The 24,084-nt window shown below is 45.4% G+C and overlaps 1 protein-coding gene across 1 annotated transcript in view; it reads right to left on the reverse strand.

Moving 5' to 3' along the window:
• The window catches only part of CMTM4 (CKLF like MARVEL transmembrane domain containing 4), a 57,212-nt gene that overhangs the window by 7,954 nt on the left and 25,174 nt on the right, over positions 1 to 24,084 (reverse strand). The window contains exon 2 of the mRNA XM_073582996.1: positions 1,234 to 1,410. Within this exon, the coding sequence (XP_073439097.1) occupies positions 1,234 to 1,410 (177 nt within the window). The remainder of the gene's footprint in view (positions 1 to 1,233; positions 1,411 to 24,084) is intronic.

Here is a 24,084-nt window from a genome sequence, read left to right on the forward strand (position 1 = left end):
TTGTGTGGGGCGATCCCTTGCAGGCAGTGGGGGTTCAATGCCTTCTATAGGACTACATGGCGGTAATATGGCTTCCGTATGAATGAGCAGCCAGGAATGATAGGGCGGCAGGGAAAACTTATTGCACAAGTAAATCCTTTTCACACGCCATTAAACGCCCTGCGCCTGTTGCCAGCCCTCGCTGCGAGCTCCTGGGTTAAGTTATCGGCGGGAGAGGCCCCAACAGGAAGCCGACACATGCCTTCCATTATATTCATTAACAGGCTGGGACAATAAATCCCACAGGGCCGCCGCAGAGCGCAAGATTACGAAGAGGCGCACAATGACATGCGTTAGCTCATCCACGGAAGAGATGGGGCAGAGATGGGGGTCAATGTGTGCAGAGAGAGCCCCCCACACCCCAAGAAGCCATGTCCTTCCACAGGCGGCAGGAATACTACACAGATGCTTCAGAGCAGGAATCCGAACGCAGCCTACATCACAGGCACAGAGAATGAGAATCAAAGGCAAGGAAGCAGATTTCCCCCCCGAGACGGCAACCCACTGATGTCCTGTTCAACATCTATCCGCAGCACAGAGGGCTTCAGGACAGAGACACGAGTCAACAACCATCTAACCATTATTTCTTACTTTCAGGGTTATTTGAGAGCGTTTTACTTCTGTACAGCAGAACTTCCGAGCGCCTGCGTCAACAGATGACGGCCCATTTATGGCCGCTCCATAGAGCAGTGATTGCGGATGGAGTGAAAAAAAAAAACACGGAAATGAATGACTCCTGCTGAATTCACTCCACCCCTGGGGGTCCTTATTCTAAAACCTAGGACGTCACCCATCCTTATGATTTAGGATCTAGCACCCTTTAAAGAGCAGATGAAAGTTGCTGCCATCTTGAGGGAGAATAATTAATCCGCCATCAAAAACTATTTCGGCCATTACCTTATGGATCAGTGGGGATCCAACTGCTGCTGCTCCATCAAGACTGTTGAATTAATGGGACTGCTTGAGTTGTACTCGGCTATATCCGACAGTGCTATAATGGGGCATTGCAGGGGGTCGTTATTGGGATTGTGGGGGTCCCATCGATCCTTTAGGTGGGTTATAAAGTGTTGGAAGTCATCCCCTATCTAAAGGGTCGGATCGGTGGTGGGACGCGGGAAAGGAGAAGGGGTGGACACTACAGAGTTGCACAGAAGAAGGAATTGACCTACGGGTTTTTTCCCCCCGAGGACTCACCGTCAGGATCCAGTTGATGTGAGGGACTCGTTCATGCAGAGACAGGCTGAACATGAGCAGCAGCACGCCGGTCACCACAAAGGCGCTGCAGCTGACAAACTCGAAGAAATACAAGCCTTCGCACGGCGAGCACTCCATGATCGTCTCAATGCAGATGAAAGCAAGGAGAGCCAGGACCTAGGGTGGCAAAAACAGAAAAGGCAAATTAGTGTTTTTGCAAGGACCGGTAACCATCCCTAAAACCAGTCTATAATTTGTCATATGTCTGACATTACACTGACCATATGTCCCCATGAACATAGTTACGTAATTAAGGATTTTGTTCACCCTCCCCTCCTCCTATCAGAAAAATAATAACATGGAGGCAATAGTAGAAATCATCCACCTTTGCGCTGGCTATAAATAATAGATGGCGAGACTTTCCCCAAGGAGTCTCCATCACAAAGAATTAAAGGGTCTCCGATGACGGAGTGTCAGAAAGGATTAAATCACCAGACTCCCGGCCCGCCATCTACAGATGAGCCCGCTGAACTGGGAGAAGCGTGAAATCACTCAGCCGGACACGCGTAATGTACGGCGAAACGCCGGCCGAGTGACTGAGGAGGCGAAACATGGGGTGATAGTGTCCAGCTGGGAGTTGTAGTGTTATCACCAGCATGCAAAATAAAATATTGCAAGATTTTAACAATTTCCCTCTTCTGAATATATGATCAGCTCCGTCCACGGTACCTCCAGCCCTGCAGGGCCGCCAGCACCTCCAGAGAGCCGTTCTCAGGGAAATCAATGGGGAAAATCTGGGAACATAATTCCGGGTTTCCTTCCTCCTCGGATAATTAATAGACCGTACACTGCAGACATCAGCGGCTCTCAGAGAACATTCATAACCCGGCTTCTCTGATGCACGGGACCCAAAGTGATTCCCTCCCTCCAGTAGGGACCTCTGATCCCCCAGTTATTTTTCCAAGTGGGGATCAATCCAGAAGCATCATGCGCATTCATTTCTTAATTGGGGTATTCCCAAAATTCAACTTTAACCCCTATCAACAGGATCAAAGCTAAATTTACTGATCGCTTGGGCCCACCATCAATCCCGACAACAGGGCTCTGAATGTACATGCTTGACCTCCACGTTCTCCGGATTACAGGCCGAGCATGAGCACACCATTGAAGACATGTCTTGAAATCCATTGGCCCGATCTAGGTATTACTAGAACCCCCCAGTGATCCAAAAATGATCCCCTATACCACAGCTATGAGGGATCACTTTGGATTGTGGGAATTCCTCCTTAATATTTGTTTATTGAGGTGAAAAATGGTTTACAGAGCTCCAAATCCCCTGCACTGGATTAACAAACAACATTCTGGTTGCCACCACTAGAGGGAGCTCACTTTACTATGGAGAGCAATGTATACAGCATGCAGTGAGCTCCCTCTAGTGGTGGCTGCAAGAAGCCAAAATTTATCACTTCCAACGGAATCAGATCTTACAAAAGATAAAATATTCTCCATAGGAAGAAGATGCAAGAAATGGACAGGTCGGACTTCTTTTTTTTTTTTTGCAGATCTGCTCACTCTACACATAGGGCTACCACCATGTCCTCACAAGAATCTCACGTCATCTGCAGCTTAGATACATCCCGTGACAGGCATCTAACCAGCGATGTATCCCAGTACAATGCTGATATTGCTTGTACTTTTGCCTCTCTAACACAGCATGATTTCTACCTAGTTTGTGGTCTTTTTTAGATTTAGAAGGTTAAATAAGGAGTCTCACTCGATGCCAATGTAAACTTATCTGGGGAGCTGGAATACAGGGGTTTCTACTTCCCGAGAAGCTACGGTACGTCTCCAAGACATACAAAGGATTTATACGTAATGAGTCCCCAGACTCGAAGCATTTTCTTACTAAAAGATCACAGGTTAGGAAATTAGGATACATAGAAATGACTATTGCCGAGCTGCAATACCAGATATGGACTCGAGTGGCGCTGTTTCAAGGGAAAAAACTAATGTTAAGCAGCTCCTTTAAGAGTTCTAAGAGACACCTTTTGGTAAGTAGGTAAACTCTCAATTCCCAGCCAACTAGTCCTGACAAGCACATCGCAGATCGGTCAGAAGCAAGTCACAGCCTTTGGGTTTTTAGTGGCGGTCACACATTGCCTGCATTAATGAGCCTGTCAACATAACTAAGGACATTAGCCGATCCACAGGCTCCTCCTACGCGACGTGTACACAGCACAGCCTCGGCGTCCACCTTGTGATATGTATGCAGCAGAGCCTCAGCGTCCCCTATGTGCTGTGAATAGTACAGCAGTCTCAGCGTACCCTATGTGCTGTGTATATAGCAGTCTCAGCGTCCCCTATGTGCTGTGAATAGTACAAGTCTCAGCGTCCCCTATGTGCTGTGTATATAGCAGTCTCAGCGTCCCCTATGTGCTGTGTATATAGCAGTCTCAGCGTCCCCTATGTGCTGTGTATATAGCAGTCTCAGCGTCCCCTATGTGATGTGTATATAGCAGTCTCAGCGTCCCCTATGTGCTGTGTATACAGCAGTCTCAGCGTCCCCTATGTGCTTTGTATACAGCAGTCTCAGCGTCCCCTATGTGCTGTGTATACAGCAGTCTCAGCGTCCCCTATGTACTGTGTATATAGCAGTCTCAGCGTACCCTATGTGCTGTGTATATAGCAGTCTCAGCGTTCCCTATGTGCTGTGTATACAGTAGTCTCAGTGTCCTCTATGTGCTGTGTATATAGCAGTCTCAGCGTCCCCTATGTGCTGTGTATATAGCAGTCTCAGCGTCCCCTATGTGCTGTGTATATAGCAGTCTCAGCGTCCCCTATGTGCTGTGTATATAGCAGTCTCAGGGTCCCCTATGTGCTGTGTATACAGCAGTCTCAGCGTCCCCTATGTGCTGTGTATATAGCAGTCTCAGCGTCCCCTATGTGATGTGTATATAGCAGTCTCAGCGTACCCTATGTAATCTGTATTTTTTCTACTGTGGCCCTTAGCCCCCCTTAAAATTGGGTGATAGACAAAGCTTGGTCCAATAGGTGGCACCAGAGAGACAGATTTCTCCCTTCTGGAGGAGAGCTCATTTGCATACCATCTTTCCCACACGCCATGAGATTCCTTATGCCAGCGGCCACTCTCCACCAAGAGTTGTACCGTGGGGTCTTGCAGCACCTTCCCACTCACAAGACATAACACATTGGGCTAAACTTGTCAGGTGGACATCGGAGATAAGAATCCCCCATTAGTGATCAGGTGACCGCAAGCAGCTCCACATTTGGGGGTCTCAGGGAGGTAAGCCACATTATAGCTGCTCCCCAGGTTCTCTGGTGGGGACAGGGACTTTGCTCCGGACCTGTGAAGCCATCTTTTCATTCCCGCCACCATCATGGCCGCCCAGCGCTCGGACGATGCAGACTATCGGCGCCCCCTGCCCAGGACACAGACGCGGAGTTCGGCACAAGTTTATTGTGTGCTTCTGGAAAACAGGGAACAAGCACCACATTCCTCCGTCTGGGCCGCTCTTCTCCTAATTAGACCGCAAGCCACTTATTTCTGGAACAGAGGTTTTCCTCCTGCAGCTGCTGCGAAATTAAAGGGCAGACATGTCTATAGCTTAAGAGAACAGACAGCGACTTCCCATCACGGGGGTCACCGACAGCGGCCGGGTGACGGTCACCCCCAAACCTTCAGCTCACCAGCTGTTGTGAAACTACAACTCCCAGCATGTCCTCACACACAGGCAATCTATGGCTCAGTCCTTCCACCTCACTTTAGAAATTGAAATCAATGAACAGATTGGTTAGATGTGTTGGGCGGCTATGTCTGTTTTTCCTGATCTTCCCATAGGTGCCAGATGTCATATAGATGACTTACCAAGAGGTTAGCACTCAGGCAATATTATGGCCCAGTGGTTAGCGCTGCTGCTGTCCAGTGCTGGTGCCCTGGGTTCAACTCTGACTGAGGACAATGAGATTCCTCCTCTCAGATGTGGTTTAGAAATAGTAGTCAGTGATTGTAACGGTTCCTGCTCTCGTCTTTTCTGACCGTCCCATAAATGCTGAGAGTCCTATTAATGATCTGGCCAGAAATAATCTCTCAGGCAGCTCAGTGGTTAGTGTGGTTACCTTTCAATGCTTGAGTCCTTAGTTCAATTCTGACTGAGGTCTGAGTAATTCTACCTCTCAGTTGTACTTTAGAAAATGCAAATGGACCTGCTCTAGTTTTTCCTGATCTTCCCACAGGTGCCAGGAGTCATATAGATGAATTACCCAAAAGTTTAGCACTCAGGCAGCATGATGGCCCAGTGGTTAGCGCTGCTGTCTAGTGCTGGTGTCCTGGGTTCAACTCTGACTGAGGACAATGATATTCCTCCTCACAGGTCTACTTTAGAGATGGCAATGAACCTGCTCTAGTTTTTGCTGATCTTCCCATTGGTGCTGGTAGTAATATCAATGACTTTGCCAAAGGTCATTTTCTGAGCAGCACGGTGGCTCAGTGGAAAGTGCTGGTGCTTTGCAGCATGGGAGTCCAGGGTTCAAATCCCACCATGGATGACATCTGCAAGGAGTTTGTATGTTCTCCCTGTGCTCAGGTGGCCTGCCACCCATGCTCCAAAGACATACAGGTAGGGGCTAATGATGGTGTTACCTGTGCAGCATCCGGGAGGGCTGCTTACCCCCTTCATTGGGCAAAAAGCCCCAGTCCTTACCAGATGAATGTGCTGCTACAAGTGATTGTCACCTTTTTTTTAAAGTGTTGGGCGCCTTTTTTTTAAAAAAGGTGTCCCCCCAAGCTGCTTATATACAAGCCAATCACATTCATCCAATAAGGACTGGGGATACTTGCCCAATGAAAGGGGGAAGCAGCCCTCCTGGATGCTGCACAGGTAACACCATCAATAGCCCCTACCTGTATGTCTTTGGAGCATGGGTGGCAGACCACCTGAGCACAGGGAGAACATACAAACTCCTTGCAGATGTCAACCATGGTGGGATTTGAACCCTGGACTCCCATGCTGCAAAGCACCAGCGCTTTCCACTGGGCCACCGTGCTGCTCGGAAAATAAACTTTGGCAAAGTCATTGATATTACTACCAGCACCTATGGGAAGATCAGGAAAAACTAGAGCAGGTCCATTGCCATCTCAAAAGTAGACCTGTGAGGAGGAATCTCATTGTCCTCAGTCAGAGTTGAACCCAGAGCACCAGCATTGGACATCAGCAGCACTAACAACTGCATCATCATGCTGCCTGAGTGCTAACCTCTGGGTAAGTCATCTATATGACTCCTGGCACCTGTGGGAAGGTCAGGAAAAACTAGAGCAGGTCCATTTGCATTTTCTAAAGTACAACTGAGAGGTAGAATTACTCAGACCTCAGTCAGATTTGAACTAAGGACCCAAGGAGCTATCCACTGAGCCGCCTGAGCATTACCTGATAGCTAGGTGATCAATAGGTCATCAATATGCCTATCAGTGCCCACTGACAGGTCATGAAAAGGAAGAGCAGGTTCCCTTGAGGTCACCAAATTCATTTTCTGAGATGTGTCTGAGAGGAGGAATCTCATTGTTCTTGGTCAGAGCTGAACCAATGAAAACAGCGACAAGAAAAAGAATGTCCCAGTGTTCCCATGCTGCCCCATGGGTGCTTAACCACCAGCAACAGCAGGCTGTGCACCGAGCTATGAGATGGGAGCAACAGGCTTTTAATCATTATATAAAAATAAAGATTATTATCATACAATAATCAAGCTATTTAGATAGAACATATAATATATTTATTGGAAAACAACTTTAGAACAAAAAACCTTTTGCACATTTACAATTTATTATACACTGTGCAGTAAGTGGGAAAAACAGTTTTCAACAAAAACGTCCTGAATAACGTGTGTGCAGTCTATGAATTTGTTCTGAGGAATAGTATCGCCTCCATCAGATCCTCCTCCATAGAGGACCTCACATCTGACCTCATTATTTTAAGGCTACAGAACAACCTCTCTACAGTAACTTGGGTTGGTGACAAAGCCGTAACCACATGGGAACATCGCTAACAATGTCAGGGTGTAGAGGAATTGCCTCGTGCGCAGTCAGTGTTGATTAATGATTGAAATCTTCTACTTCTTTGAGAGCAAGTGACAAATGTTGCTGAAATATGGTCGATGTGTTTTCTATGGGAGTGGAATCTTTCTCCTTGCAGCAACGCTTTGTCTGCTCCATGTCGTCCAAATACTTGTCGAAATCAAACTCCTCATCTGATGAGGATGAAGGAACGGCAGCAGCAGCACTGGCAGGACCCGAGTCCTCTGCTCTTGTCCTGTAGCCCACTCATCCTAACTGCTACCTCAGTCAGAGCTTCTTTTCCTTTAGTAGTTGCTGATCTTCCAGCAATATACGATGACTCGGGTCCACATAAACAGCTGCCGGAAGAATGTTATTTTCCAACAGCAGTGTCTCTCTCCGTCTCCTTGAAGCAGCAATGTCATCTGCGATTAAACCTCCTGTTTGGGACAGGCAAAACAACAAGTTCTTCCACTCCTTTATAAAAAATGCCAGGAGTTAAATCCTCAGCTTGTAACTTTTTAGTCACTGTAATTGGGTGATGAAGCAATTTCTTCAATTCAGCCACCTGTGTCCATTGACCTTCATGTAGTGTTACCTGAGGGTCAGCCATATCTACAAGGAAGGGTTTCAGCTCGAGCAATCGCTCAGTCATTAAATAGGTGCTGCCCCACCGAGTGGCTTGATCTCAACCTCGTATAAATATCACACCTCAAAAAAAAATTGTCTTCATTTAGATTGTTGATAATTGTTATCATTGTGCAAAGAGGAGATGATCACATCATCTGCATGACCGGCCCCAGGATGAGGAGGTACAAACAACAAGATACAATGTAGCTTCATTCTTCACTGAAGGTTATTGTCACTAATGGATGATGAGAACTAGATGAACTTCCAGCCAGAAAGAGGAGAACCCCAAGTTTCAGCGTCACTATCATATATCCCAAGAATCAGTGTGTAATTATTCTGTTCTGTAATTGTCAGCATCATTACTCCCTATTCAAGGTATCAGTGTCATTACCCTGTACCCATAGCATAAGTGTCATTATGCTGTAACCCAAGTGTCAGTGTCATTATGTACTGTTTGGAGGAGGGGAAAATGAAGCATACACTGAAAGGAACACCCTGCCTACAGTGAAGCATAGAGGGAGCGTATTGATTCCTACAGTGATGCATGGTAGTGGCTTGGTGATGCTTATAGCGTAGCACAGTGGCAGTTGCTGGGTAATACAGTGACTGCTGCCACCTGGTACAGTGGCTCAGTAGTTAGCACTGGAGTGATTGGTTCAAATCTGACCAACAATAATGAGATTCCACCTCTCAGGTACACTTCAGAAATTAAAATCAATAAACTGATTTAATGCCTTGGGCATCTAGCTTTCTCTTTGATGATCTTGCCATTGCTCCTGGTAGTCATATTGATAACCTTCCTATAAATAATCTCCTGGGCAGCATGGTGGCTCAGTGGTTAGTAATGTTGTTGAAGTCATGGGTTCAACTGGGACAGAGCACGCTGAGATTCCACCTCTCAGGCGCACTTTAAAAATTGAAGTGAGTGGCTGCAATGGGAACTAGTTTCTCTTTTCACAGCCTTCTCATAGGTGTTGGAAGTCATTTTCATTAGCCAGTAAACAGCTCTTGGACAGCACGGTGGCTGGGTGGGGATGTTGGCAGTGGATTAATCTGTGTGCTGTCCAGCTGTTCAACAGTGAAGATATATTTATTCATGAGCAAAGATAACACAGCTTACAACTGGTATTTCTTACAGCTCGGGATCTTAGCATCTCGTCTGCCAGCTTGTAAAGTGAAAGCCGAATGTGCTCCAGCTACACACAGTGTGAACAGTGAGCGGGAACGTCCTGGGGCTCTTCTTTAGACAATGTATTATTGACAATATAACACTATTGTTGGAGACAGAGACTCATGCGCCAATAAACAGTAGTACATAGTAGATGTAATAATAAACATTATTCCGACAGGTTAGCATTGTAGGTTTCCATTGCTCGGGTTATTGGTTCAAATCTAACCAGGGACAATCATTTTTTTCCAGGACATTCCCAGCACCGGCTCGGAGCCTTCGTTTCCGTTCACTGAACCCCACACATTGTGCATTGCTAACATGTCAGAAGGTCTCCAGATCGCAGCTTTTCAAAGCGCAGTCCCTGATATGAGGAATTTGCTTTCATCATAATCCGAGATAGAAAAATCTAACATTCTTTTGTTGTAGCCAGGGAACGAGCTAATCTACGGAGCGTTCATCATCAGACCTCGCAGGAATGCAGCCATGTGCTCAGATTGTGACCTTTCAGAAGGGCAAAGCGTTCACATGCAGAAATCCAAATACCAGCGATCACAAGAATCAGCGCAGAACCCCATGAGAAGTGGCGAAACCTGAATTTACCATATAACCAAGGTTGCACGCTCACCCATAATGTCCAGAGACACTGCAGGTCCAGCAGAAGCCATTAGTGGTCCATCCTGCCAGGGTTTGCCCATTCAGGATTGTGTCCTTTAGAGTCAAAGAAGTCACAGTGCTTGTACGATCCTTCCCTGCGGCTCTTCCCTCCCTCTCACAGCAACCATCTCACACAGACTGCAGCATCATCTCCCTCCTCCCCCCTTACCTCGCCTCATCTCAGGTACTGAATCATACAAGGACTATTGGACGATATCTGCAGGTTCGGCCATCATTAGTCTAATGAAGCACAATAAGCAGCCAGTGGAGAATCTGGAGATGCCTGTTCTCAGCTTCCAGTGTTCAACTGTATTCTTGTCTGAAAGGACCAAAATGCAGTTGAACACTTCGGCGCCAAGACTGGGGCAGAGAAGCGCTCATCAGCCCCCGCCCTAATATACAGCCACATTAAGAGGTCATCACACTGTGACCTCATCACATTGATGCTGTAGCCAGCGCCACAGAGGAGGCAAGGAGACGGTGGGAAACAGTAGGCGGTCCACATAGGAGCCAAAGATTAAGTATCCTATTATAGGAGGGGAGGGGTTGGCATTACTATAATGGCACAGTACGCAGAGGGGCAGTGCGTGGGGGGTGGTATATTATGGAGAGGGGCAGTGCGTGAGGATGGTATATTATGGAGAGGGGCAGTGCGTGTGGAGGGTATATTATGGAGAGGGGCAGTGCGTGTGGAGGGTATATTATGGAGAGGGGCAGTGCGTGTGGAGGGTATATTATGGAGAGGGGCAGTGCGTGAGGGTGGTATATTATGGAGAGGGTCAGTGCGTGTGGAGGGTATATTATGGAGAGGGGCAGTGCGTGTGGAGGGTATATTATGGAGAGGGGCAGTGCGTGTGGAGGGTATATTATGGAGAGGGGCAGTGCGTGTGGAGGGTATATTATGGAGAGGGGCAGTGCGTGTGGAGGGTATATTATGGAGAGGGGCAGTGCATGCGGAGGATATATTATGGAGAGGGTCAGTGCGTGAGGGTGGTATATTATGGAGAGGGGCAGTGCGTGAGGGTGGTATATTATGGAGAGGGTCAGTGCGTGTGGAGGGTATATTATGGAGAGGGTCAGTTCGTGGGGGTGGTATATTATGGAGAGGGTCAGTGCGTGTGGAGGGTATATTATGGAGAGGGGCAGTGCGTGTGGAGGGTATATTATGGAGAGGGGCAGTGCGTGTGGAGGGTATATTATGGAGAGGGGCAGTGCGTGTGGAGGGTATATTATGGAGAGGGGCAGTGCGTGTGGAGGGTATATTATGGAGAGGGGCAGTGCGTGTGGAGGGTATATTATGGAGAGGGGCAGTGCGTGTGGAGGGTATATTATGGAGAGGGGCAGTGCGTGTGGAGGGTATATTATGGAGAGGGGCAGTGCGTGTGGAGGGTATATTATGGAGAGGGGCAGTGCGTGAGGGTGGTATATTATGGAGAGGGTCAGTGCGTGTGGAGGGTATATTATGGAGAGGGGCAGTTCGTGGGGGTTGTATATTATGGAGAGGGTCAGTGCGTGAGGGTGGTATATTATGGAGAGCGGCAGTGCGTGTGGAGGGTATATTATGGAGAGGGTCAGTGCGTGTGGAGGGTATATTATGGAGAGGGTCAGTGCGTGAGGGTGGTATATTATGGAGAGGGTCAATGCGTGAGGGTGGTATATTATGGAGAGGGGCAGTGCGTGTGGAGGGTATATTATTAAGAGGGTCAGTGCGTGAGGGTGGTATATTATGGAGCGGGGCAGTGCGTGTGGAGGGTATATTATGAAGAGGGTCAGTGCGTGAGGGTGGTATATTATGGAGAGGGTCAGTGCGTGAAGGTGGTATATTATGGAGAGGGTCAGTGCATGTGGAGGGTATATTATGGAGAGGGGCAGTTCGTGGGGGTTGTATATTATGGAGAGGGTCAGTGCGTGAGGGTGGTATATTATAGAGGGTCAGTGCGTGAGGGTGGTATATTATGGAGAGGGGCAGTGCGTGTGGAGGGTATATTATGGAGAGGGTCAGTGCGTGAGGGTGGTATATTATGGAGAGGGTCAGTGCGTGAGGGTGGTATTTTATGGAGAGGGGCAGTGCGTGTGGAGGGTATATTATGAAGAGGGTCAGTGAGTGTGGGTGGTATATTATGGAGAGGGTCAGTGCGTGTGGGTGGTATATTATGGAGAGGGTCAGTGCGAGTGGGTGGTATATTACGGAAAGCGTCAGTGCGCGTGGAGGGTGTATTACGGAGAGGGGCAGTGCGCGTGGAGGGTTTATTATGGAGAGGGGCAGTGTGCGTGGAGGGTATATTATGGAGAGGGGCAGTGCACGTGGAGGGTATATTATGGAGAGGGGCAGTGCACGTGGAGGGTATATTATGGAGAGCGTCAGTGCGCGTGGAGGGTATATTATGGAGAGCGTCAGTGCGCGTGGAGGGTATATTATGGAGAGGGGCAGTGCGTGTGGAGGGTATATTATGGAGAGGGGAAGTGCGTGTGGAGGGTATATTATGGAGAGGGGCAGTGCGTAGGGGTGGTATATTATGGAGAGGGGCAGTGCGTGGGGGTGGTATATTATGGAGAGGTCAGTGCGTGTGGAGGGTATATTATGGAACGGGGCAGTGCGTGGGGGTGGTATATTATGGAGAGGGGCAGTGCGTGTGGAGGGTATATTATAGAGAGGGGCAGTGCGTCTGGAGGGTATATTATGGAGAAGGGCAGTGCGTGTGTGTGAGGGGGATATTATGGAGAGGGGCAGTGCATGTGGAGGGTATATTATGGAGAGGGGCAGTGCGTGGGGGTGGTATATTATGGAGAGGAGCAGTGCGTGGGGGTGGTATATTATGGAGAGGGGCAGTGCGTGGGGGTGGTATATTATGGAGAGGGGCAGTGCGTGGGGGTGGTATATTATGGAGAGGGGCAGTGCGGGGGGGTGTGTGGGGGGGATATTATGGAGAGGGTTAGTGTGACGGGAGCATTTTGTGAGGGACGCACAGCGAGAAATTTAGGGGCACAGAATGGATGATATTTTTATTCATTGATACTTATATTTTTAAGGGCATCACGTCGGGAAGTGCTGCTGAAGGCCGGAGAAGAGGGAAATCTGGAGACAAGAGCTGTGGGCATAAATTCTCATCATGGTGAACATCAGAAAACATGTCACCTATAAAAGGTACCAGGATGTAAATGTTTTTGATACTGACTACGTCTCATCAGTACTGTGGTTCCAGTATGGTCCGTAGTCTGTTGAGAACTAGTGTGGAGATACGAGGGATGGGGGGGGCAATTGGTGCCCCAGTCCACTAGCCAAAACCGCATGGCCCAGGGATCATCCCACCGAAAGCCCACTCTCCTTTCCTCGTGGGAGTAATACTACTCAGACAACACAGGGTGAGGGTAAAACAGTGCGGCAATACTTTAATGAGCCATAATACAGACAAATAACACATACCAGCAAAATACCCAAGATGGTGCACATTAAAGAGTCTCACCCTTTAGCTGACTCGCCAGTATAAGAGCAGCTGTGTGACTTTAGAGCTTCCAGGGCCGACTACCCCCACCTGTGGCATGCGCACAGAGAGGAGGTAATGACAAGCTTAGGAAGATGACAGTCCATTGAAGTACAAGCCATCATACCGCTCAGGAAGGAGATGGGTTCTGGGTCCCAGAGATGAAAGTGCTTTGGTCCGACATGTGCATATCAACCCAAGGACAAAAGCAAAAGAACTTGTTAACATGATGGTGGAAGCTGGTAAGACTGTCAGTATTCACAGAGTAAGGAGTACTGTATCAACATGAGCTGAAAGGCCAGTCTGCCAGGATGAAGCCATTACTCCAAAAGAAACGCTAAAAAAGCCATATTAATGTTTGCAAATGCACACAGGAACAAAAGCCTTAATTTTTGGAGACATGTCCTGTGGTCTGATGAAGCTAAAATTGACCTTTTTGGGCATAATGACCATCGTTACGTTTGGAGGAAAAAGGGAGACACTTGGAAGCCCAAGAACACCATCCCAACTGTGAAACATGGGGGTGGCAGCATCATGTTGTGGGGTTGTTTTGCTGCAGGAGAAACTGGTGCACTTCACAAAATAGATGGCATCATGAGACAAGAAGATTATGTGGCAATACTGAAGCAACATCTCAAGACATCAGCCAGGATGTTAAGGCTCGGGCGAAAATGGGTCTTCCAAATGGACAATGACGCGAATCATTCTGTCAAAATGGGAACAAAGTGGCTTAGGCCCATTTCACATTTCAGTTTTTTTACATCAGTTGAAATCTGCCTTGGATTAAAAAAAACAGATCCGTTTCCATTTGGCAACAAACGGAAGAACCGGATCCGTGTTTGAGAGAGAGAGTGTTTTGGAGTTAAACTTCAGGACAGGAAATTCTTTCGGGCATGCTCAGTGTAAAAAGGCGGATTCGTTTGCGGATTCTGTCAATTAACGGGTGGAAACGGATCAGTCGCCCATAGGTGTCCATTATAAACGCATGGTGGAAAGCGACGGATCCGTTGCTATCCGCTATTTTAACGTGCACAAAAAACGTTTCATTGGCTGTCCACTGCAGACGCTAAAATTATGACGGATCCGTCAACAAACGGATGACCATCCGTCAAATTCCGCCGTCAATGCAAGTCAATGGGAAAAAAACGGGACCTACAAACCTACATCAGTTACACCAGTTTGGTCAGGAGGAAGGGGTATAAATTCCAACCAACTATTGTGAGAAGCTTGTAGAAGGGGATCCCAAATGTCTGACCCAAGCCATCCCAGCGTCAGAAAATCTCCGGGGTCGCGGCTACCGGGCGTAGATAAGACCCCCCAGAGAACATGATTTGAGTCGGTTTTTACCGTCCCCAGTGTTGCAATCGACATTGTTCAACAAATAACGGCAACTGCAAATAAAAAAACATAGAAAAAGGAAAATTTCACAATTATTTCTCTCTCCTCTGATATGACCTAACATACCCAAGGAGAGAGAAATGGGGTCCCCCGAACCTCCCTGGACCCTCCCGTCTCTGTCCCCCGGCCCTCTGTCGTCTTGGAAGAAAATGGCAGGTGCATGCGCAGTGTGCCCACCGAGATTCACAGGCTGGCCCCCGGCAACAAAAGGAGATTTTTTCCTATTGGTTCATTTTGATCATTGTGATAGACCCTATCACAGAGATCAAAATAAAAAATATTAGTAAGTCATACCCCCCTTTATCACCATCTTGTTATGTAAAAATAATAAAATAAAAAAAGGTATTTTTTTTCCATTAGGGTTAGGGTGGTAGTTATGGTTGGGGTTAGGGTTGGGATTAGGGATAGGGTTGGGATTAGGGATAGGGGTGTGTTAGGGTTAAATTTAGAACTAGGGGGGATTCCACTGTTTAGGTACATCAGGGAGTCTCCAAACGCAACATGGAGTCCACCACTTATTCCAGCTAATTTTGCGTTCAAAAATGTCATACGGTGCTTCCTCCCTTCTGAGCCCTGCCATGCGCCCAAACAGTGGCTTTCCCCCACATACAGGGTTATCTGTGCGCTCAGGAGAAACTGCACAACAAATTTTGTGGTCCATTTGCTCGTGATACCGTTGTGAAAATAAAAAAAGAAGTTTGGGTCTAATGTAATTATTTTTGAGAAAAAAAATAAAAATGTTCATTTTTTTTTCCTTCCACATTGCTTTAGTCCTCGTGAAGCGCCTGAAGGGTTAAACTTCTTGAATGTGGTTTTGAACATCTTGGGGGTGCAGTTTTTAGAATGGTGTCACTTTAGGGTATTTTCTGCATATTGACCCCTCAAACTCACTTCAAATGTGAGGAGGACCCTTAAAAAAAAAAAAATGTTTTGTAAATTTTGTTAAAAAAAATGAGAAATCGGTGGTCTACTTTTAACCCTTACGACTTCCAAATGGAAAAAAAAAATTGTTTCCAAAATTGTGCTGGGGCAAAGTAAACATGTGGGAAATGTTATTTATTAAGTATATTGTGGACATATCTCTGATTTAAAGGGCACAAAAGTTAAACGTTTGAAAATTGCAAAATTTTCTAAATTTTTGCCAATTTTTTTTTTTTTCCAAAAGTAAACAAGTCATATCTAATAAATGTTACCTCTAAAATGAAGTACAATATGTCACAAAAAAAAAATCTCAGAATCAGCGGGACACATTGAAGCGTTCCAGAGTTATAACCTCAAAGTGACAGTGGTCAGAATTGTAAAAATTGGCCTGGCCACTAAGGGGTTAAGGACAATGGGACAAAATACTAATGAAATCTAAGTAAATTTTGACTTTGCAGTAAGTACCATAATAATTATACCTTAAAACATTCTCGGATTCACCTCTCCTGCACAGTATATATACGTGTACACAGCTCCCTGCACAGTATATATACGTGTACACAGCTCCCTGCACAGTATATATACGTGTACACAGCTCCCTGCACAGTATATATACGTGTACACAGCTCCCTGCACAGTATATATACGTGTACACAGCTCCCTGCACAGTATATATACGTGTACACAGCTCCCTGCACAGTATATATACGTGTACACAGCTCCCTGCACAGTATATATACGTGTACACAGCTCCCTGCACAGTATATATACGTGTACACAGCTCCCTGCACAGTATATATACGTGTACACAGCTCCCTGCACAGTATATATACGTGTACACAGCTCCCTGCACAGTATATATACGTGTACACAGCTCCCTGCACAGTATATATATGTGTACACAGCTCCCTGCACAGTATATATGTGTACACAGCTCCCTGCACAGTATATATATGTGTACACAGCTCCCTGCACAGTATATATATGTACACAGCTCTCCTGCACAGTATATATAAAGTGTACACAGCTTCCTGCACAGTATATGTGTACACAGCTCCCTGCACAGTATATATATATATGTGTACACAGCTCCCTGCACAGTATATATATATGTGTACACAGCTCCCTGCACAGTATATATATGTACACAGCTCCCTGCACAGTATATATATGTACACAGCTCTCCTGCACAGTATATATATGTGTACACAGCTCCCTGCACAGCATATATATATGTGTACACAGCTCTCTGCACAGTATATATATATATATATATGTGTACACAGCTCCCTACACAGTATATATATATATGTGTACACAGCTCCCTGCACAGTATATATACATGTGTACACCGCTCCCTGCACAGTATATATACGTGTACACAGCTCCCTGCACAGTATATATATGTACACAGCTCCCTGCACAGTATATATAATGTGTACACAGCTTCCTGCACAGTATATGTGTACACAGCTCCCTGCACAGTATATATATATGTGTACACAGCTCCCTGCACAGTATATATATGTACACAGCTCCCTGCACAGTATATATATGTACACAGCTCTCCTGCACAGTATATATATATATATGTGTGTACACAGCTCCCTGCACAGTATATATATGTGTGTACACAGCTCCCTGCACAGTATATATGTGTACACAGCTCCCTGCACAGTATATATGTGTACACAGCTCCCTGCACAGTATATATACGTGTACACAGCTCCCTGCACAGTATATATATATGTGTACACAGCTCCCTGCACAGTATATATACGTGTACACAGCTCCCTGCACAGTATATATATATGTGTACACAGCTCCCTGCACAGTATATATACGTGTACACAGCTCCCTGCACAGTATATATATGTGTACACAGCTCCCTGCACAGTATATATACATGTGTACACCGCTCCCTGCACAGTATATATACGTATACACATCTCCCTGCACAGTATATATATGTACACAGCTCTCCTGCACAGTATATATATGTACACAGCTCTCCTGCACAGTATATATAATGTGTACACAGCTTCCTGCACAGTATATATGTGTACACAGCTCCCTGCACAGTATATATATATGTGTACACAGCTCCCTGCACAGTATATATATGTACACAGCTCCCTGCACAGTATATATATGTGTACACAGCTCCCCTGCACAGTATATATATGTGTACACAGCTCCCCTGCACAGTATATATATGTGTACACAGCTCCCTGCACAGTATATATATGTACACAGCTCTCCTGCACAGTATATATATATATGTGTACACAGCTCCCTGCACAGTATATATATGTGTGTACACAGCTCCCTGCACAGTATATATATGTGTACACAGCTCCCTGCACAGTATATATGTACACAGCTCTCTGCACAGTATATATATGTGTACACAGCTCCCTGCACAGCATATATATGTGTGTACACAGCTCTCTGCACAGTATATATATATATATATGTGTGTACACAGCTCCCTACACAGTATATATATATATGTGTACACAGCTCCCTGCACAGTATACAGTATATGTGTACACAGCTCCCTGCACAGTATATGTGTACACAGCTCCCTGCACAGTATATATATGTGTACACAGCTCCCCTGCACAGTATATATATATGTGTAGACAGCTCCCTGCACAGTATATATATGTGTACACAGCTCCCCTGCACAGTATATATATATATATGTGTGTACACAGCTCCCCTGCACAGTATATATATGTGTGTACGCAGCTCCCTGCACAGTATATTATATATATATATATATATTATATATGTGTACACAGCTCCCTGCACAATATATATATGTGTACACAGCTCCCTGCACAGCATATATATGTGTACACAGCTCCCTGCACAGCATATATATGTGTACACAGCTACCTGCACAGCATATATATGTGTACACAGCTCCCTGCACAGCATATATATATATATGTGTACACAGCTCCCTGCACATTATATATATGTGTACACAGCTCCCTGCACAATATATATATGTGTACACAGCTCCCTGCACAGCATATATATGTGTACACAGCTCCCTGCACAGTATATGTGTGTACACAACTCCCTGCACAGTATATATATATATATATGTGTACACAGCTCTCTGCACAGTATATGTGTACACAGCTCCCTGCACAGTATATATATGTGTGTACACAGCTCTCTGCACAGTATGTGTACACAGCTCCCTGCACAGTATATATATGTATATATGTGTACACAGCTCTCTGCACAGTATATGTGTACACAGCTCCCTGCACAGTATATATATGTGTGTACACAGCTCTCTGCACAGTATATGTGTACACAGCTCCCTGCACAGTATATATATGTGTGTACACAGCTCTCTGCACAGTATATATATGTGTACACAGCTCTCTGCACAGTATATATGTGTACACAACTCCCTGCACAGTATATATATATATATGTGTACACAGCTCTCTGCACAGTATATATATGTGTGTACACAGCTCTCTGCACAGTATATATATATATATGTGTACACAGCTCCCTGCACAGTATATATATGTGTGTACACAGCTCTCTGCACAGTATATATATGTGTACACAGCTCTCTGCACAGTATATATGTGTACACAACTCCCTGCACAGTATATATATATATATGTGTACACAGCTCCCTGCACAGTATATATATGTGTGTACACAGCTCTCTGCACAGTATATATATGTGTGTACACAGCTCTCTGCACAGTATATATGTGTACACAACTACCTGCACAGTATATATATATATATGTGTACACAGCTCTCTGCACAGTATATGTGTACACAGCTCCCTGCACAGTATATATATGTGTGTACACAGCTCTCTGCACAGTATATGTGTACACAGCTCCCTGCACAGTATATATATGTGTGTACACAGCTCTCTGCACAGTATATATGTGTACACAGCTCCCTGCACAGTATATATGTGTGTACACAGCTCCCTGCACAGCATATACATGTGTGTACACAGCTCCCTGCACAGTATATATATATATATGTGTACACAGCTCCCTGCACAGTATATATACAGTGCCTACAAGTAGTATTCAACCCCCTGCAGATTTAGCAGGTTTACACATTCGGAATTAACTTGGCATTGTGACATTTGGACTGTAGATCAGCCTGGAAGTGTGAAATGCACTGCAGCAAAAAAGAATGTTATTTCTTTGTTTAATTTTTTTTTTTAATTGTGAAAAGTTTATTCAGAGGGTCATTTATTATTCAACCCCTCAAACCACCAGAATTCTGTTTGGTTCCCCTAAAATATTAAGAAGTATTTCAGGCACAAAGAACAATGAGCTTCACATGTTTGGATTAATTATCTCTTTTTCCAGCCTTTTCTGACTATTTAAGACCCTCCCCAAACTTGTGAACAGCACTCATACATGGTTAACATGGGAAAGACAAAGGAGCATTCCAAGGCCATCAGAGACAAGATCGTGGAGGGTCACAAGGCTGGCAAGGGGTACAAAACCCTTTCCAAGGAGTTGGGCCTACCTGTCTCCACTGTTGGGAGCATCATCCGGAAGTGGAAGGCTTATGGAACTACTGTTAGCCTTCCACGGCCTGGACAGCCTTTGAAAGTTTCCTCCCATGCCGAGGCCAGGCTTGTCCGAAGAGTCAAGGCTAACCCAAGGACAACAAGGAAGGAGCTCCGGGAAGATCTCATGGCAGTGGGGACATTGGTTTCAGTCAATACCATAAGTAACGTACTCCACCGCAATGGTCTCCGTTCCATACGAGCCCGTAAGGTACCTTTACTTTCAAAGCGTCATGTCAAGGCTCGTCTACAGTTTGCTCATGATCACTTGGAGGACTCTGAGACAGACTGGTTCAAGGTTCTCTGGTCTGATGAGACCAAGATCGAGATCTTTGATGCCAACCACACACGTGACGTTTGGAGACTGGATGGCACTGCATACGACCCCAAGAATACCATCCCTACAGTCAAGCATGGTGGTGGCAGCATCATGCTGTGGGGCTGTTTCTCAGCCAAGGGGCCTGGCCATCTGGTCCGCATCCATGGGAAGATGGATAGCACGACCTACCTGGAGATTTTGGCCAAGAACCTCCGCTCCTCCATCAAGGATCTTAAGATGGGTCGTCATTTCATCTTCCAACAAGACAACGACCCAAAGCACAAAGCCAAGAAAACCAAGGCCTGGTTCAAGAGGGAAAAAATCAAGGTGTTGGAGTGGCCTAGTCAGTCTCCTGACCTTAACCCAATTGAAAACTTGTGGAAGGAGCTCAAGATTAAAGTCCACATGAGACACCCAAAGAACCTAGATAACTTGGAGAAGATCTGCATGGAGGAGTGGGCCACGATAACTCCAGAGACCTGTGCCGGCCTGATCAGGTCTTATAAAAGACGATTATTAGCTGTAATTGCAAACAAGGGTTATTCCACAAAATATTAAACTTAGGGGTTGAATAATAATTGACCCACACTTTTATGTTTAAAATTTATTAAAATTTAACTGAGCAACATAACTTTTTGGTTTGTAAGATTTATGCATCTGTTAATAAATCCTGCTCTTGTGTGAAGTTTGAAGGCTCTAACTTATTTGCATCTTATCAAACCTGCTAAATCTGCAGGGGGTTGAATACTACTTGTAGGCACTGTATGTGTACACAGCTCCCTGCACAGTATATATGTACACAGCTCTCTGCACAGTATATATATATATATATATATATGTGTACACAGCTCCCTACACAGTATACAGTATATGTGTACACAGCTCCCTGCACAGTATACAGTATATGTGTACACAGCTCCCTGCACAGTATACAGTATATGTGTACACAGCTCCCTGCACAGTATATGTGTACACAGCTCCCTGCACAGTATATATATGTGTACACAGCTCCCCTGCACAGTATATATATATATGTGTACACAGCTCCCTGCACAGTATATATATGTGTACACAGCTCCCCTGCACAGTATATATATATGTGTGTACACAGCTCCCTGCACAGTATATATATGTGTACACAGCTCCCCTGCACAGTATATATATATATATGTGTGTACACAGCTCCCTGCACAGTATATATATATATGTGTACACAGCTCCCTGCACAGTATATATATGTGTGTACGCAGCTCCCTGCACAGTATATTATATATATATATATATATGTACACAGCTCCCTGCACAATATATATATATGTGTACACAGCTCCCTGCACAATATATATATATGTGTACACAGCTCCCTGCACAGTATATATGTGTACACAGCTACCTGCACAGCATATATATGTGTACACAGCTACCTGCACAGCATATATATGTGTACACAGCTCCCTGCACAGTATATATATATATATATATATATATATGTACACAGCTCCCTGCACATTATATATATGTGTACACAGCTCCCTGCACAATATATATATGTGTACACAGCTCCCTGCACAGCACATATATGTGTACACAGCTCCCTGCACAGCATATATATGTGTACACAGCTCCCTGCACAGTATATGTGTGTACACAACTCCCTGCACAGTATATATATATATATATATATATATATGTACACAGCTCTCTGCACAGTATATGTGTACACAGCTCCCTGCACAGTATATATATGTGTGTACACAGCTCCCTGCACAGCATATACATGTGTGTACACAGCTCCCTGCACAGTATATATATATATATATATATATGTGTGTACACAGCTCCCTGCACAGTATATATATGTACACAGCTCCCTGCACAGTATATATATATATATATACACTCACTGGCCACTTTATTAGGTACACCTGTCCAACTGTGTGTTAAGACTTAATTTCTAATCAGCCAATCACATGGCGGCAACTCAGTGCATTTAGGCATGTAGACATGGTCAAGACAATCTCCTGCAGTTCAAACCGAGCATCAGTATGGGGAAGAAAGGTGATTTGAGTGCCTTTGAACGTGGCATGATTGTTGGTGCCAGAAGGGCTGGTCTGAGAATTTCAGAAACTGCTGATCTACTGGGATTTTCACGCACAACCATCTCTAGGGTTTACAGAGAATGGTCCGAAAAAGAAAAAAAATCCAGTGAGCGGCAGTTCTGTGGCCGGAAATGCCATGTTGATGCCAGAGGTCAGAGGAGAATGGGCAGACTGGTTCGAGCTGATAGAAAGGCAACAGTGACTCAAATTGCCACCCGTTACAACCAAGGTAGGCAGAAGAGCATCTCTGAACGCACAGTGCGTCGAACTTTGAGGCAGATGGGCTACAGCAGCAGAAGACCACACTGGGTACCACTCCTCTCAGCTAAGAACAGGAAACTGAGGCTACAATTTGCACAAGCTCATCGAAATTGGACAGTAGAAGATTGGAAAAACGTTGCCTGGTCTGATGAGTCTCGATTTCTGCTGCGACATTCGGATGGTAGGGTCAGAATTTGGCGTAAACAACATGAAAGCATGGATCCATCCTGCCTTGTATCAACGGTTCAGGCTGGTGGTGGTGGTGTCATGGTGTGGGGAATTTTTTCTGGGCACTCTTTGGGCCCCTTGGTACCAATTGAGCATCGTTGCAACGCCACAGCCTACCTGAGTATTGTTGCTGACCATGTCCATCCCTTTATGACCACAATGTACCCAACATCTGATGGCTACTTTCAGCAGGATAATGCGCCATGTCATAAAGCTCGAATCATCTCAGATTGGTTTCTTGAACATGACAATGAGTTTACTGTACTCAAATGGCCTCCTCAGTCACCAGATCTCAATCCAATAGAGCATCTTTGGGATGTGGTGGAACGGGAGATTCGCATCAGGGATGTGCAGCCGACAAATCTGCGCCAACTGTGTGATGCCATCATGTCAATATGGTCCAAAATCTCTGAGGAATGCTTCCAGCACCTTGTTGAATCTCTGCCACGAAGAATTGAGGCAGTTCTGAAGGCAAAAGGGGGTCCAACCCCTTACTAGCATGGTGTACCTAATAAAGTGGCCAGTGAGTGTATATATATATATATATATATATATATATATATATATAATGTGTACACAGCTCCCTGCACAGCATATATATGTGTACACAGCTCTCCTGCACAGTGTATATATATGTGTACACAGCTCCCTGCACAGTATATATATGTGTACACAGCTCCCTGCACAGTATATATATGTGTACACAGCTCCCTGCACAGTATATATATGTGTACACAGCTCCCTGCACAGTATATATGTGTGTACACAGCTCCCTGCACAGTATATATATGTGTGTACACAGCTCCCTACACAGTATATATATATGTGTACACAGCTCCCTGCACAGTATATATATGTGTACACAGCTCCCTGCACAGTATATATACATGTGTACACAGCTCCCTGCACAGTATATGTGTACACAGCTCCCTGCACAGTATATGTGTACACAGCTCCCTGCACAGTATATATACATGTGTACACAGCTCCCTGCACAGTATATATATATATATGTGTACACAGCTCCCTGCACAGT

This window comes from Dendrobates tinctorius, unplaced genomic scaffold (genome assembly GCF_039654945.1).
Source record: "Dendrobates tinctorius isolate UK_male_01 unplaced genomic scaffold, ASM3965494v1 ptg000009l, whole genome shotgun sequence".
NCBI classification, from domain to species: domain Eukaryota; kingdom Metazoa; phylum Chordata; class Amphibia; order Anura; family Dendrobatidae; genus Dendrobates; species Dendrobates tinctorius.